This window comes from Arvicanthis niloticus, chromosome 6 (assembly GCF_011762505.2).
Source record: "Arvicanthis niloticus isolate mArvNil1 chromosome 6, mArvNil1.pat.X, whole genome shotgun sequence".
Classification (NCBI taxonomy): Eukaryota; Metazoa; Chordata; class Mammalia; order Rodentia; family Muridae; genus Arvicanthis; species Arvicanthis niloticus.
Genome location: NC_047663.1, coordinates 67,887,575 through 67,901,853, shown reverse-complemented (window position 1 = coordinate 67,901,853; position 14,279 = coordinate 67,887,575). Strand labels below are relative to the sequence as shown.

General features: G+C 40.9%; 1 protein-coding gene across 2 annotated transcripts; it reads left to right on the top strand.

Moving 5' to 3' along the window:
• The first annotated feature begins 5,067 nt into the window (after positions 1–5,067).
• Zcchc10 (zinc finger CCHC-type containing 10) lies at positions 5,068–14,279 on the top strand. 2 transcript variants are annotated; one of them, XM_034506417.2, is made up of 4 exons: positions 5,068–5,135; positions 8,076–8,234; positions 11,633–11,674; positions 13,288–14,279. In XM_034506417.2, exons 1-4 carry the CDS (start codon positions 5,095–5,097, stop codon positions 13,553–13,555), a joined length of 510 nt encoding a protein of 169 aa, XP_034362308.1. In that variant the 5' UTR covers positions 5,068–5,094; the 3' UTR covers positions 13,556–14,279. The 2 variants fall into 2 exon arrangements, with proteins under 2 accessions (XP_034362308.1, XP_076792975.1); XM_076936860.1 differs by having other exon boundaries at positions 5,078–5,129.

The window sequence follows — 14,279 nt, the reverse complement described above, 5'->3', positions numbered from 1 at the left end:
TCTCCTTCCACCATATGGTTCAGGGGGCAAACTCAGGTCAGGCTTGTTGGCAGCAAGTGTCTTTAGCCTTTAAGAATTCTCCCTAGCTTGTGGTCACTGCTCTTTACAAAAACAAATGTCCAGCCTGCTCTAGTCTCTACTGTTTAACCAGGCTAGTCAGCTTCTTTCCTGCTGCTATAAAAAGGCACAAGTGATGGCACAGCAGATGTTGGATTTGGTCTCAAGAGCCAGTTTTACCAGTTACATCACTGAGGTTTCTTGAAGTTACTGTTAACTAGTTGTATAAAAGAATAAAAGGGTCAAAAAAGCCATTTAAAAACCATCCTATCAACCTCAAGGAAAGAGGTTAGTTGTGAACTCTAAAAGTTAGTTCTCTCCTTTTACCACATAGGATCTGGAAATTGAACTCGGGTCTTTAGGCAGCAAGAATCTTTATCTGCTGGGCCTTATCACCTTCTTCTGATCCTTATGGTTTACATTGTGTTCAGGATCTCACAGGGTCATCCAGAAAATTCTCAGTATTAGGAATGGCTGTATAACTTGTAGGGACTACAAAAGTCCAATGCAATGCCTCCTTCAGCACTTGGGAGGCAAAGATAGGCAGATCTCTGTAAATTTGAGGAGCCTGGTCTACAGATTGAGTTCCAAGATACTAGTGCTACACACAGTAACTCCTGTCTCAAAACAAAGCAAAAAAGTCTGAATGTGAGGTGTGGGTGGTGGTACATGCTTTAATCCCAGCACTTGGGAGGCAGAGGCAGGCAGATCTGTGCGAATTTGAAACTAGTCTACATAATAAGTTCCAGGATAGCCAGGGCTATGTAGAGAAATCCTGTCTCAAAAACAAAACAGCTAAAAACAAAACAAAGAGAATAACAAAAAGAAGATAGCATAATATCAAATAAGGTATGGGGCATTCTTACTTATGGGGCTCTCTGTGACCACATTATTTACCTCCTAAGACCAGGCACAGTGGCCATAACTCTAATCCAAAATCTTAACACTTAGGAGGGAGGCAGGAGGACCAGAAATCAAGGTCGTCCTCAGCTACACAGCAAGTGTCAGACCAGCATGGACTTTATGAGACCCTATGTAAAAATTATTAAATTAAATTAAAACCAAACCAAAACAACTACAACAAAAACTAGCCTTTTTTTCTGTTCATCTTTCATTGTAACCATGGGAATGTGTAATAAATAGGCCAGAGACGCAACTACCTGTACCCCAGGCCTTTTCGTTCTCTCTGTTTTTATTAAGGCATCTATTTTAAAAATATTATTTATTTATTTTTATCTATATGAGTACACTATAGCTGTCTTCAGAGACACCAGAAGAGTATGCATTGGATCCCATTACAGATGGTTGTGAGCCACCATTGTAGTTGCTGGGAATTGAACTCAGGACCACTAGAAGAGCAGTCAGTGCTCTTAACCACTGAGCCATCTCTCCAGCCCTTATTAAAGCACCTTATAAAACCAGAATATGCATTAGAAACCCACCCCAGAATAAAGAAAGAGTCAGCTTTATGTCTAGTTAAGTATTCACTCATGCTGCATAGAAATCGTTGGTAGCATCTTCATGGGGTTTTAATTTCTTTTTTCAGCAGTATTTACAAAATCATGGTATCCAAAATTTAGCCTCATTCTGGACCAAAGCTCTGGAAAACAGCTATATTGGGTTAGTCTTCCCCTGAGTATACACATAATTATTGTGTTTGAATACATGTGTGGTTAACCTCTAGGCTCAAGTGTCTAGGAGGGCTCTTAGTTAATTTTCATAGTCTTTCCAAACTGTACAACCCAAATATTGCAACAAAAACATCTGCCTCCTCTTTCCTATTTATTTTACATCATTCTGTCTCTTGCACTGTCATACTTGCTCTAATAGAAATCCTTTTAAAATTGGCTAACAAGGAAGGACTAGATGATCCAGTGGGCAAAGCTGCTCACAGCCAAGTCGGACAACCAGAGTTTAATCCCTGGGACTCACGGGGTGGAAGGAGAGAAATGTCTACAGTAAATTGTACTCTGATATCCACACAAGTGGCAAGGCACACTTGAGTTCACACATGTACATGCACAATAAATAAATAAATAAATAAATAAATAAATACTTTTTAGAAATTATCTAATAAGAGCAGGGTGTGATGGCACATAATTCTCCCAGTACTCAAGAGGCAGAGGCAGGCAAACGTGTGATTTTTGAGGCCAAACTGATCTACATAGTGAGTTCCAGGATAGAAAAGTCTTAATATTATTGTTAATATTAGTTGGGGTTTGTATTGCTATGAAGAGACACCATGACCACAGCAACTCTTATAAAGGAAACCATTTCATTGGGGCTGGAGAGAGTTTCAGAGGTTTAATCCATTATCATCACGGTGGGCAGTCACGGTGCTGGGGAAGGAGCAGAGTGTTCTTAAATTTGATCCACAAGCAGCAGAAGGAGACTGGCACACTAGGCCTACCTTAAACAAATGAGACCTCAAAGCCTGCCTCCACAGTAACACATTTCTTCCAACAAGGCCACATCTGCATCAGCAAGGGCACGCCTCCTAATAGTGCCACTCCCTATGGGCCAGAATTCATACATATGTCTTTGGGGGCCATTCCTTTTCAAACCATCACAATTATTTTGTAGGAACCTTGAAAGTTTTATACCGTAGTGTGTGTCTGCGGGTGCGCGCGCATGTGTGTGTAATGTGTGTGTGTGTTGCTAGGCAGATGAAGCCAGGGCTTTATACATACTGTGTAAAAACTCTACCATTGAGCTACATCTCAAGCCCCAAACTTTCACTCAAGAAATTCATCTGGAGGGGGGAAGCTTGCAAGAAGTGCGGATAAGAGGGGATGGGGAAACAAGCAGGCCTGGATGTATGATGTGAAACCCACAAAGAATCAATTAAAAGTTAAAAAAAAAAAAAAAAAGATTTTATCTAGGAAAACAAACGCCTAAAAGCAATAAATCAGGTGTGGGGTGGGGGAAGGAATAATGAGGAGTGATTTGGTTTTGTAGATATAAAAATGACTTAAGGGGCTGGAGAGATGGCTCAGTGGTTAAGAGCACTGACTGCTCTTCCAGAGGTCCTGAGTTCAAATCCCAGCAACCACATGGTGGCTCACAACCATCTGTAATGGGATCAAATGCCCTCTTCTGGTGTGTCTGAAGACAGATACAGTGTACTCACATACATAAAAATAAATAAATAGTAAAAAAAAAATGACTTAAACTCAAAATAATGAGACAGTGATGAAGGCAGCATAATTTCAAAGTTGGACAACCAGAGTTTTTTTTTTTTCTTTTTAAAAAACTTTGTGTTAATACAAGGTCTCATGTAGACCAGGCTGGCCTCAGATTTGCTATAAAGCCCAGGTTGGCCTTGACCTCCTTGTCCTCCTTTCCCTACATCTTGAATCCTGAGGTTAGAAACTTGTGTCATAACTTGGGAATTAGACTAGTCTGAGCTAAGTTTCTGGCCAGCCTGGAAAATTAAAGATGTTATTTTTAAAAATAAAAAATAAGGAAGAGGGGGCTGAGAGCTGAGCCAATGGTTAAGAGCACTTGCTGTTGCTCCTGCAGAAGATGTGGGTTCAGTTCTTTGCACATCATCCATAATTCCAGTAGCAGGTCACCTACAGCCCTGCTCTGACCCCCTCAGCACCGGCCATGCACATATGATGCACAAGCACATACATACATGCAGACAAAACATCCATACACTTTTTTTTTGTTGTTTTTTTGTTTTTTTTTTTTTTCAAGACAGGGTTTCTCTGTGTAGTCCTGGCTGTCCTGGAACTCACTCTGTAGACCAGGCTGGCCTCAAACTCAGAAATCCGTCTGCCTCTGCCTCCCAAGTGCTGGGATCAAAGGTGTGTGCCACCACTGCCCGGCTCCATCCACATTTTAAAAAAAGAGATCTAATAAATAAATACTAACAGTGAGGCAAATACTGATCCAAACAGAGCTGAAAATGTATCTTTTATTTACTAGATGTAATTGTCATCACAGAGGTTTACTGCTGAATAAAAATCCTTTCTAATTCCTTCTAACTCTGACTGGTTGGTTCAGCCTAAACTCCTCTCTGAGGCGACGGATTAACTTGCTTCTCTCATCTTCTGACAGAATTGCTCTGCTTGGCCTCAAACTAACTCTAGCAATTGGTTCTAATCTTCTGGTCCTTCTCCTCTCTGGCTCATTCTGTCTTCACTTGCAACCTGCCTCTGTGAAACTATCCTGATAAAACTGCTCACTAACTCTGTCTCCTTCTCCCCCAGTCCCCTCCTACTTTCTTAAACCACTGACTCAACCAAACTGACTAGATCTGCATGCCTTGGTCTCCTGAGTGCTGGGATTAAAGGCTTGTGCCACCACACCTGGATATATATATATATATATATATATATATATATATATATATATGTTTATGTTTATGTTTATATTTATATTTATATTTTAACCTGAAACTTGCTCACTTGCTCTGTACCATGCTAGCCTGGAACCCATATCCATATTCCAGCCAGTTATGATTCCTTTCCAGAGCATGTTGCTGGATTAAAATTCCACTACACAGATCTTTGAAGGGAGAAAAAAAAAACAAAAAAAAAACAGAATGATCCAGTCATCATGATGACACCTGTAATTTCTTGTGGGTTTTGAGTCAAGAGTTTCCGTGTGCAACTTTGGTTTTCCTGGAACTCGCTGTGTAGACGAGTTTGGCTGTGAGTCCCAGCAAGTGTTGGAATTAAAGATGTGGGCCATTACTGCCTGGCTTTGTTGTTGTTGTTTTGTTTTTGAGCTACATAGCAATCCTCTTGCCTCAGCCTCCAAAATACTGGGATTACAGGATTTTTTAGTGCTACACAATTCCACTGTATATGGATTACAGATCCCTCGTTTGAGATCACCACCCTTCAAGGCCCTATTCATGCTGAACACACTAAGACCCACATTAGAGACAACAAACCAGCTAGAGGCCACCAGTCTCTGTTGGGATGAACTCGTCTGGCCCCGCCCAGGACCGCAAAGGTTTTTAAGGACCCGCCCTCCCGTCCGAGTTTCCCAAAATCCCATGCGGCAGACTCCGGCCGCTCTAAGATGGCGACTCCCATGCATCGGCTCATAGCTCGGAGGCAAGCGTAAGTCAGACGCCTAGTGGGGTCTGCCGGTGGGCTGGGGGCGTGCAGATGCAGGTTGCAGGACTGAGCGGGATCTGAAGAGAGTCCAATGAATCCAAGAGTTGGTCGCTGGGTGGTTTGTGTCCCTCTGTCCGTTCCACACGTCAAGGGTAGCCTGGATGCATGGTTCTACATCTTCCCTCTCAAGTACCCAAACTTTTCTCTCTGCAGCGTTTCCCGCCTCCTTTCTATAACCTTTCCTAGACAGAAGCCTGTCTGCAATGCCTATTCATTTCCCATCTACCGTCTCACTTTCTGCGGTTCTCTCAGTAAATAATTATTTTAAGTACTATTACTCCTTGACAGTTTTATTGTGAAGAAAAGTGTATTCAAGACACGCAGTTTACAGTCTTACTGTGGATCCTGTTGATACTCTAAACAAGTACAGCTGGTGGTTTAAATAGCTTTGTAGGAGCACTACCGTGGTGGTGGTGGTGCTTCCAGCACTCAGGAGGCAGAGGCAGGCAGATTTCTGAATTCGGGGTCAGCCTGGTCTACAGAGTAAGTTCCAGGACAGCCAGGGCTATAGAAAGAAGCTCCGTATATCTATTAACAAAACAAAATTAAACATAGGAAATAAGACTGTGATGAGGAAAGGCAAAGGCCTGTTTCAAGTTAGTAGGACTAGAAATGCATCTGCGAGGAGATGACATTTGAAGACATACTAAAAGCCATAGAAAGGACCGGGTCACCAGAAGATTTGGGGAAAGATAGAGACAGTGGTATAATTGCTTTGAGTCTGTTAGAATTTGGGGGTAGTGGGGTGAGGTGGGCAGATTTAGGGACAGGGTTTCTCTGTGTAGCCCTGGCTGTCCTAGAACATCTGTAGACTAGGCTGGCCTTAAACTCAAGATATCTGCCTGCCTTCTGTGTGATGGGAGTAAAAACATGTGCCACCATGCCCAGCTTAAATAAAAAAAAATTTTTTTTTTGAATCTCAGTAACTATCAGTCCTGGTGGCAGATGCCTTTAATCCGAGCACTGGAGAAACAAAAGCAGGTGGAGCATTGTGAGTCAAAGCCAACCTGGTCTACATAGCAAACCACAGGCCAGCCACGGCTGTTTAGGGAGACCTTGTCTCCAAAAAGAAAAAAACAAACCAACTCAGTAACTACCCATTCAGAGGTGTAAGCTACTTAAGGGGCTGAGACCTGTTACTTGAACATGAATTTGAGTCCAGCCTGGGCAACATGATAAGACTTCATCTTAAAACAAGAACCCTCCAGCAATGTTACACTCTCTGTATGGCCGTGTATTGCTTTTCTTAACAAGCTTATCTTCATTTTTGCTAAACATTTTCTTGTTAGATTTAATACGCAGTTCCATTGTCCAGGCTTTTTGGTTTGTGGCTTGTCACCCATCATATTCCCTGTGCCATCTGTTTTGTTTACGACAGATCTCCAATCATTGTGTTCCTGGTCCTGCCTCACCCCCCGGGATCCTAGGATTACAGGAGTGCACTATGCCCAGCTTTAAAATAGCTTAACTTTCTTTATAGAATATTTTTAGAGGCTGAAACTTAGGAGTGATGTACATCAAGCAAAAGTTCCACAACAAAGCTGTCTCCCTGACATCCCTCTCTATGTGCCAGTCTTTAAAACATTTTTAAAAGATAACTGTTTTGGCTGCTTGTCATCTCTACAGTATGTGTGCCTGGTGCCCTTGGAAGTCAGAAGAGGGGGTCAGATCCCTTGGAACTGGAGTGATAGATGATTATAAGCCACCATATGGAATCTTGGAACCAAACTGTTGGTCTTTTGCAGTAGCAGCAAGTGCTCTTAACTGTTAAACCTTTTCTCCAGCTCTAAATATGCTTGTTTTTTGACTGTAGCTTGTTATATGTCAAGTATAAAATCTCCCATTTGTGGTGCTTTGGTGCTCAAAAAAAGTGTTACATTTTGAAGTATTTAGGTTTTAAATGTTTGATTAGGAATGTTCAACCTGTATTGCAAAAGGGTCTCACCCATAAAACTTATCAGTAGGCAAAAAAAATTTTTTTGGAAGCCTAAAGACTATTTTCTTAATGTACAAGCTGGGTTCGGTGGCTTACACCATTAATCCTAGTATTGTGTGACAAGTGCCTTTAACCCACTGAGCTATCTCACCACCACCATTTTTCATTAGTAAGTAAAAAAGGAATAGCCAGGCACAGTGGCCCACGCCTTTAATCCCAGTACTTGGGAGGAAGAGGCAAATCTATGAGTTTAAGGCCAACCTTGTCTACAGATTGAGTTCCAGGAAAAAAAAAAATCAAAAGCAGAATTAACCAAACAAACAAACTTTTTTATTTGTATGTGAATAGGAGTAGAGGTTAGAGGACAACTTGTTGGGGTCAGATTTTCTTTTTCCACTATACATTTCTAGGGATTCAACTCAGATCTTTGGGCTTGCAGCAAACACCCTTACCCACCCAGCCATTTCCCAGCCTTAAAAGTGTTTTAGTGGGTTAGGGGTCTGGCTCAGTAGTGGAGGATTTGTGAAGGAGGCTCTGAGTTTAATATCTAGCATTACAACAAAGAAAATCTTTATTATTCTTTGAATTCTGAGCTAAAAATGTTGGTCCAAATACATTATTACTGGAATGGAAAAACTTAAAATTTTTGTTTTTATATATCTGTTTTGCTTTGTTGAGATAGGGTCTCTCGCTCTGCGGCTCAGGCTAACTTTGAACTCAGAACCATCCTCCTACTTTGGCCTGAAAAGTGAAAGATTATAAGCATGAAATACAGTGCTGGGCTTAGAGAGGAAGACTCAACTTCTTCTGTTGAACCTCAAGATGCATCAATCACTGAAGTATACTGTTTCTACTAGAGTCAACATCACTTGATACTTATGCTCTTTCAGTCAGAATGTTTCCCAAGGCAAAACTTCTAAAGCTTATATTCTGTTTTTTCTTTGTAGTGAAGCCAATAAGCAACATGTAAGATGTCAGAAATGCTTGGAATTTGGACATTGGACTTATGAATGCAAAGGGAAAAGAAAGTACTTACATAGGCCTTCAAGAACGGCAGAGCTGAAGAAAGCTCTAAAAGAAAAAGAAAATAGATTATTGCAGCAAAGGTAGGTTTGCATGTGGTATCCAGGGGAGCTTACAAAAATATTTACAGAATCAGTTAAGGGGCTGAAACTTTCATTATAATGCTAGCTGATATTTTTGTTTATTTTGAGTTTTGTAGACCTTCTCACAATGTAGCTCAGGCTGTCCTCAAGTTTGCAGTCTTCCTGTGTCAGTCTCCTGAGTGCTGGGATTACAGGAGTGCACCGCCACATCCAGCTTACAATACTATCAGCTGATTTTTAATGAATGGTTACTCTGTGTCCAGGCCCTATCTTATGTATGCTCTTTATAAGTCTTAGCGTATTTAAACCTCAAATCTCTACTAGTAAGGTAGCTATTATTAACCTATTTGTATGCATATACATATGTGTGTGTACATATATATATGAGTGTGGACACACATACAAATTTTAAAAAATAATAGATCACCAAATTAATAATTTTTCCATTCATGCTTTTTCCAAAAAGAAATCTGTAAGAACTTGTCTCTTGGTTTTCTTTTTTGACTTCCTCCTCCCCTGCCCCTTATTATAAATTAAAAATCTGGAGAGGCCCTTAGTCTCACCCAAAGATCCTGTAGAGAACACTGAAAGATGATGTCCTGTAGGCACTGGTCCCACTCTTACAGGACAGGGGAATCCTCACATGGCCAGTGACCCGGGCCTATAAAATTAGTTACCATGCAGAATTTATAGCTTAATTTCTACACTGGACAGGAAGGAATAAGAGTGAATTGTCCTTAGATAGTCCTCCTGACTGGATTCCTATGTTTTCAAGTTCAGAAGACACAGCATTTCTGTTTCATCCACATAAGCTAAGTGTGTGTACACCTGTAATCCTAGCATTTACGGAGTCATCCTTGGCTACATAGTAAGCCAAAGCAAGCCTGGACTAGAGAAGGGTCATCCTTGGCTACACAGTAAGCCAAAGCAAGCCTGGACTATAGTGACCCTATCTCCAAAGCTGACAAATAGAGCCAGGTATGGTGGTCTGATCTTTAATATTAGCACTTGCAAGGCAGAGGCAGGTGGGTCTTTCCATTTGAGGCCAGCCAGTGTTATATAGTGACATCCTATCTTCAAAAACACTCCTCCTCTTAAATTGACAAAAAAGACATTAAAACAAAACAACCCAACCTACTAATTGGACCGGGATCTTTGACTGTTAAGAACTGATATTTAGAGTATGCAAAGAACTAAAATCACTACACAAGAAAATAGCCCAATTTTAAAATTTGGACTAAGGAATTTAATAGTTACAAAAAATACAAATGGCTAATGAATATTTTTTAAAAGTGTCCAACATCCTTAGCCATCAGGGAAATGCAAATTAAAACTAGGTTGATCCTTAGTCTCACCCGGACAGAATGGCCACCCATCAAGAAGACAAAAGCTGGCAAGGATTTGGGTAAAGGGCAGCCTTATTCACTATTGATGGGAGTGTAAGCCAGTGCTGTGGCTACTATGGAAATCAGTGTGGGCTCTAAAAGTAAAAAAAAAAAAAAAACCTAAATAGAATCTCCATGTGACCTAGTTATAGTATTCTGGGCATGTACCCAAATGGTCCTAATCCTGCCACAGAGATGCTTTAACTGCCATGTTTAATGCTACTCTATCCACCATAGCAAGCAAATAGAATCACCAATGGGGGAGAAAAAAAGAGGCTTTAAGAGAGAGAAGTAGGGCAGGTATGGAACACTTGAGATGTGAAAGGGCCATACAGGGATGAGAATGCAAAAGGACATAAGAGACAGAGCAGCAGGAAGACAGACACAGAACTAGTATTCTCACTGTAGGCTAAGGATGCAGCTAAGGAGTAAGTGCCTGCTTAGCATGCCTCAGCTCTCCACCTCCTAGCACCACACATCCTCCCTTTCCCTCTGGCCCTCCCCTTCCTCCACTCCCTGTCTTCCTCCTCCCTCTCCCTCTAACTCTCTCTATAAATAATAGATAATTGTGTGGCTTTTTTCTCTATCAAAACTTCATCTCTTTGGGCAAGTCATGTTTCTCAAGAATGAATGTCAAGATTAAAGTTAGAAACTGAGTTAATACTAAACTTTGCCAGATTCTAACAATAAATATCTACTCAGCCAGTTTGATAGCTCACACCTTTAATCTCAGCACTCAGGAGGCAGAAGCAGGTAGATTTCTATAATTTCAAGGTCCATCTGGTGTGCATAACTAAATCCATGTTACCTGGAGCTATGTAGTCATACTCTGTCTAGAATTAACTCATTATTCAGCTATACCAGGGATGGTCTAATGTCTGACATACCACTGAAAGCTTTCCTGTAGTGTGGTCTCTCACAAAATAAGGCAGTTCCTGCTCGCAGCAAATAGAATCACCTTCTGTTATTCCTCAGAAAATGGAAATGTGCACAGCTGTGCAAAGTTTGAACTAAAATTCTCTCTTGAGATTGGTTAGAATGAAACAATATGTCTGCAGGGCCTGCGGTAGCTCTGTGTGGTGAATATGTCTGTGGCAGGATTGAGCCTACTTTCCTAATCAAGGAGCAGAAACTTGTTTTGAAAACCTTTAAGGTACAAGCACAGGGTAGAAGTTGGGCTGATATGTAGCTCAGTTTGCAGAGTGCTTGCCCAGCATGCACAAGGTTCTGAGTTCCATCCATGACGCTGCATTAAAGGGAAGCGGAAGGGTCAAGAGGTCAGTGTCATCTGCAGGTAGTAGATGTGTTCAGGCTTTGCCCAGGCTGCATAAAACCTTCTCTCAAGAAAAAAGAAAAGAAAAGAAACTTCACTATTTAGAATTAATTTGAAAAAGAAAAGAGTGAAATTGTGTAAGGTAAAGAGGGCTTGCCCAGCATGTGCCAGCCCTGGATTTGAACTCTGTACCAAGTGTTGTGGTAATAGGAGCAGTTCTGTAATCTGAAAGCTGGATCAGTGGACATGCTGATGGCTCCTGCTCCACTGCCCTTTATGGTGTCAGGGAACAGTCTGCAGCATAGAGTTTTTGTGGTTTTGTTTTAAACAATAACTAAAGTTTTGGAACCTGTACAGAAATTAAATTTGCTTTTGTAAAAGTTAGAAATGGCCACGTGTAATTCTAGGAAGTCAGATCACAGCTGTTGTGCTGTTGTTGGCCTTGCTTGTTCAGTAAGTAAAGTTCTAAACAGAACAAAGAAACAAGTCTGTGTGCTCCATCATCTTAACTACTAACAGGCTTTGATGGTACAAGAGATAAAATGCGTTGTTGAAGCACAAAGTCGATCATATGCACTGTGTATAGCCTGTCCCTGGGAGGGAAGCTTTTTATTTGATTAGAGCAAGAAATTCTGTGCCCTTGAGCATATGCAATGAAGAACAGAATTGGTCTGAGGGTAGCAGAGGAGTTTGTTTTTCACTCTTGTTAAAAGGAGCTTTTGTTTCCCTTTGTATCTTAGCACCGGAGAGACCAACATAGAGAGAAAGACCAAGAAGAAGAGGTAGGTGACTTTCAGTGACACTACCTGGGGGAGGAAGGTTGATCTGAAGTCTTTGTTTGCAATCTTTTTTTTTTTTTTTAAAGATTTATTTGTTTTATACATTTGAGGACACTGTCGATGTTTTCAGACACACCAGAAAAGGGCATCAGATCCCACTACAGATGGTTGTGAGCCACCACGAGAGCTGGGAATTGAACTTAGGACCTCAGGATGAGCAGTCAGTACTCTTAACTACTAAACCATTCCTCCAGTCCCTGTTTGCAATTCTTGATTTTCATTGTGTTTTCTAGTATTTTTCTCTTAGTGTGGAATTTATTGGCTCCATTTTTCCTTTTTCCATAACATTCTAAAATCCTTATACCTGAAAATAATACTGCTACCCCGTCTTGACCTAACAGTAAAATCTTACAAGACTTTGCTAAAGGGGACTGGGAAAATGGCCCAGTTGGTAAAGTGCTTGCCAAACATGGAAGCAAATAGCTAGGTGCAGCAGCAGGGGGTTCCTGCAGCCACAGTGCTGGGGAGGTAGAGATGGGCGGATCCCAGTGAATCACTGAGCACCCAGCCCAGCTGTGTTAGTGAGCTCCTGGTTCAATGAGAATGTCTCTCTCCAAAGTGTAGAGCGATTGAGAAGAGCACCTGATGTTGACTGCTGGTCTTCATGCACAGACATACATGTCTTCCTAATGGCATGTACTTATGTATGCATGCATACCACATAAAGACATACATGAAAATACAATGTTTTGTTAAAGTCAAGGCATGGTTGTCCTCACTATGTAGCCCTGGGGCCTGGAACTGGCTGGCTATGTAGACCAGGCTGGCTTCAATCTCAGAGATCTGCCTGGCTTGTTTGGGATCTTTTATTTGGTTTTGCGCTTTTTTTTTTTATGAGGTTTTTTGTTGTTGTTGTTGTGGTTGTTTTTTTTTTTTTTTTTTTTTTTTTTTTTTTTTTTTGATTTATTTTATGTATATGTCTGTATAGGGGTGCCTCTAGATGCCAGAAGTGGACATTCTGGATCCCTTGGAGCTGAAATTATTGGTATTTTTGAGCTGCCAGGTATGGGTGCTGGGATCTGAATTCCCTGACAGGCCTCTGACAGAACAGTAAAGCCTCTAAATGCTGAGCCTTCCCTTTAGCCCTTGTTTTATTTTTGGGAGACTAGATCTCACTTTGTAGCCCAGGCAGGCCTCAAATTCATGGTGATCCTCTTACTTCAGCTTCTTAAGTGCTAGGGTTACAGCCACCATGTCCTGCTTGTGTTTATTTTTCTTTTCTTTCTTTTTTTTTTTTTTTCTTTGTGTGGGTGGGGGGGGGCGGGGGGAGACTAGCCTTGATCTTACTGTGTTGCTGAGGGTGACCTTGACCTCCTGGCCTTCATGTCTCTACTTCTTAGAATCACAGGCTTGTGCTCAGTGTATTGTAGTATGGAGGTACACCTTATGAACTCCAAAAGAATTGCTGAAATGACAGAGAGTTTGTAAAGTGTTTCAGAGTTGGGCAATCCCCAAACATTGGACCTAGGGCTAGCTGCAGGAGCTCAAGGTGAGCATTTCATGGCACTGAGTTAAATGTCAGTTTCCCATGTGTGCACTTTGTGTAACTTTAATAGGTCTAAGAGTGTCACGAGTTCCAGTACCTCTAGCAGTGACAGCTCGGCCAGTGAATCTTCATCAGACAGTGAGACATCTGCCTCATCTTCTTCAGAGGACAGTGACTCAGAAGAAAGCCTCTCTAGCTCCTCCTCCTCAGCCTATTCTTCTTCCTCTTCCTCCTCATCCTCGGACTCGGACTCAGACTCCAGCTCCTCCAGCAGCAGCAGCAGCAGCACCGAGAGCAGCTCTGAAGATGAGCCACCAAAGAAGAGGAAAAAGAAATAGAACTCTCTGTACACCGGAACAATGGATCCAAAGCATCTGTGACTCCCAGGGGAATTGAAAATTGCTCAAGCAAGCAAGTTAGCTGGTCAAACTTGTTAAAATCCAGAGCTTTCTAAGTATTCACCATTGTATAGGATATTTTAAAAATATGTTATATATATATATATATATATATATATATATATATATAAAGATGTTTATTTTAGGAATGAATATTGGATTTTTGTTGTTGGTTTTCTTTTTGTAAAAACTGGCATCTCATTTTGTAGGTCTGGCTGGCCTTCACTTCAGAGAGATCTACCTCTCTCTGCTTCTTTTAATGTTGGGACTAAAGAAAAGTTCCACCATGCTTAGCTTTTATTGTTAACATTTTTTTTTAAATATTTGAAGTCTATCTGTAGTACATAATCAAAGCTGAAAACCAGGAAGGAACTCTTTTCAGTGACAGACAAAAGTCATTTTTTTTCCTGCCTATGAAATGAATGCTCTATGTGGGTATATGTTAAGCTGTGTATGGGACAGTCTTTGACGAGACTGCATCAGAATATCAAGAAGTTTCCTGTGCTCTTTGGGCTATGTTTATTATGTGAGATTTAATGCATTGTTATTGTAAGTAGTTTTCCTACTGTTAATAAATGTACTCTATTTTTATGTTTGTATCAAAAAATTGTTTTGATTTTTTTTTATATCCTGAATATATAAATTCAAATAACCTAATACAGCA

Bases quoted from the DNA above. Each gene is read 5' to 3' on its own strand.
- Zcchc10 (XM_034506417.2), top strand. From the start codon at position 5,095: ATGGCGACTCCCATGCATCGGCTCATAGCTCGGAGGCAAGC. The intron at 8,235-11,632 runs GTAGGTTTGCAT...TTTGTATCTTAG, and splicing joins AATAGATTATTGCAGCAAAG to CACCGGAGAGACCAACATAG. The intron at 11,675-13,287 runs GTAGGTGACTTT...TAACTTTAATAG, and splicing joins AGAAAGACCAAGAAGAAGAG to GTCTAAGAGTGTCACGAGTT.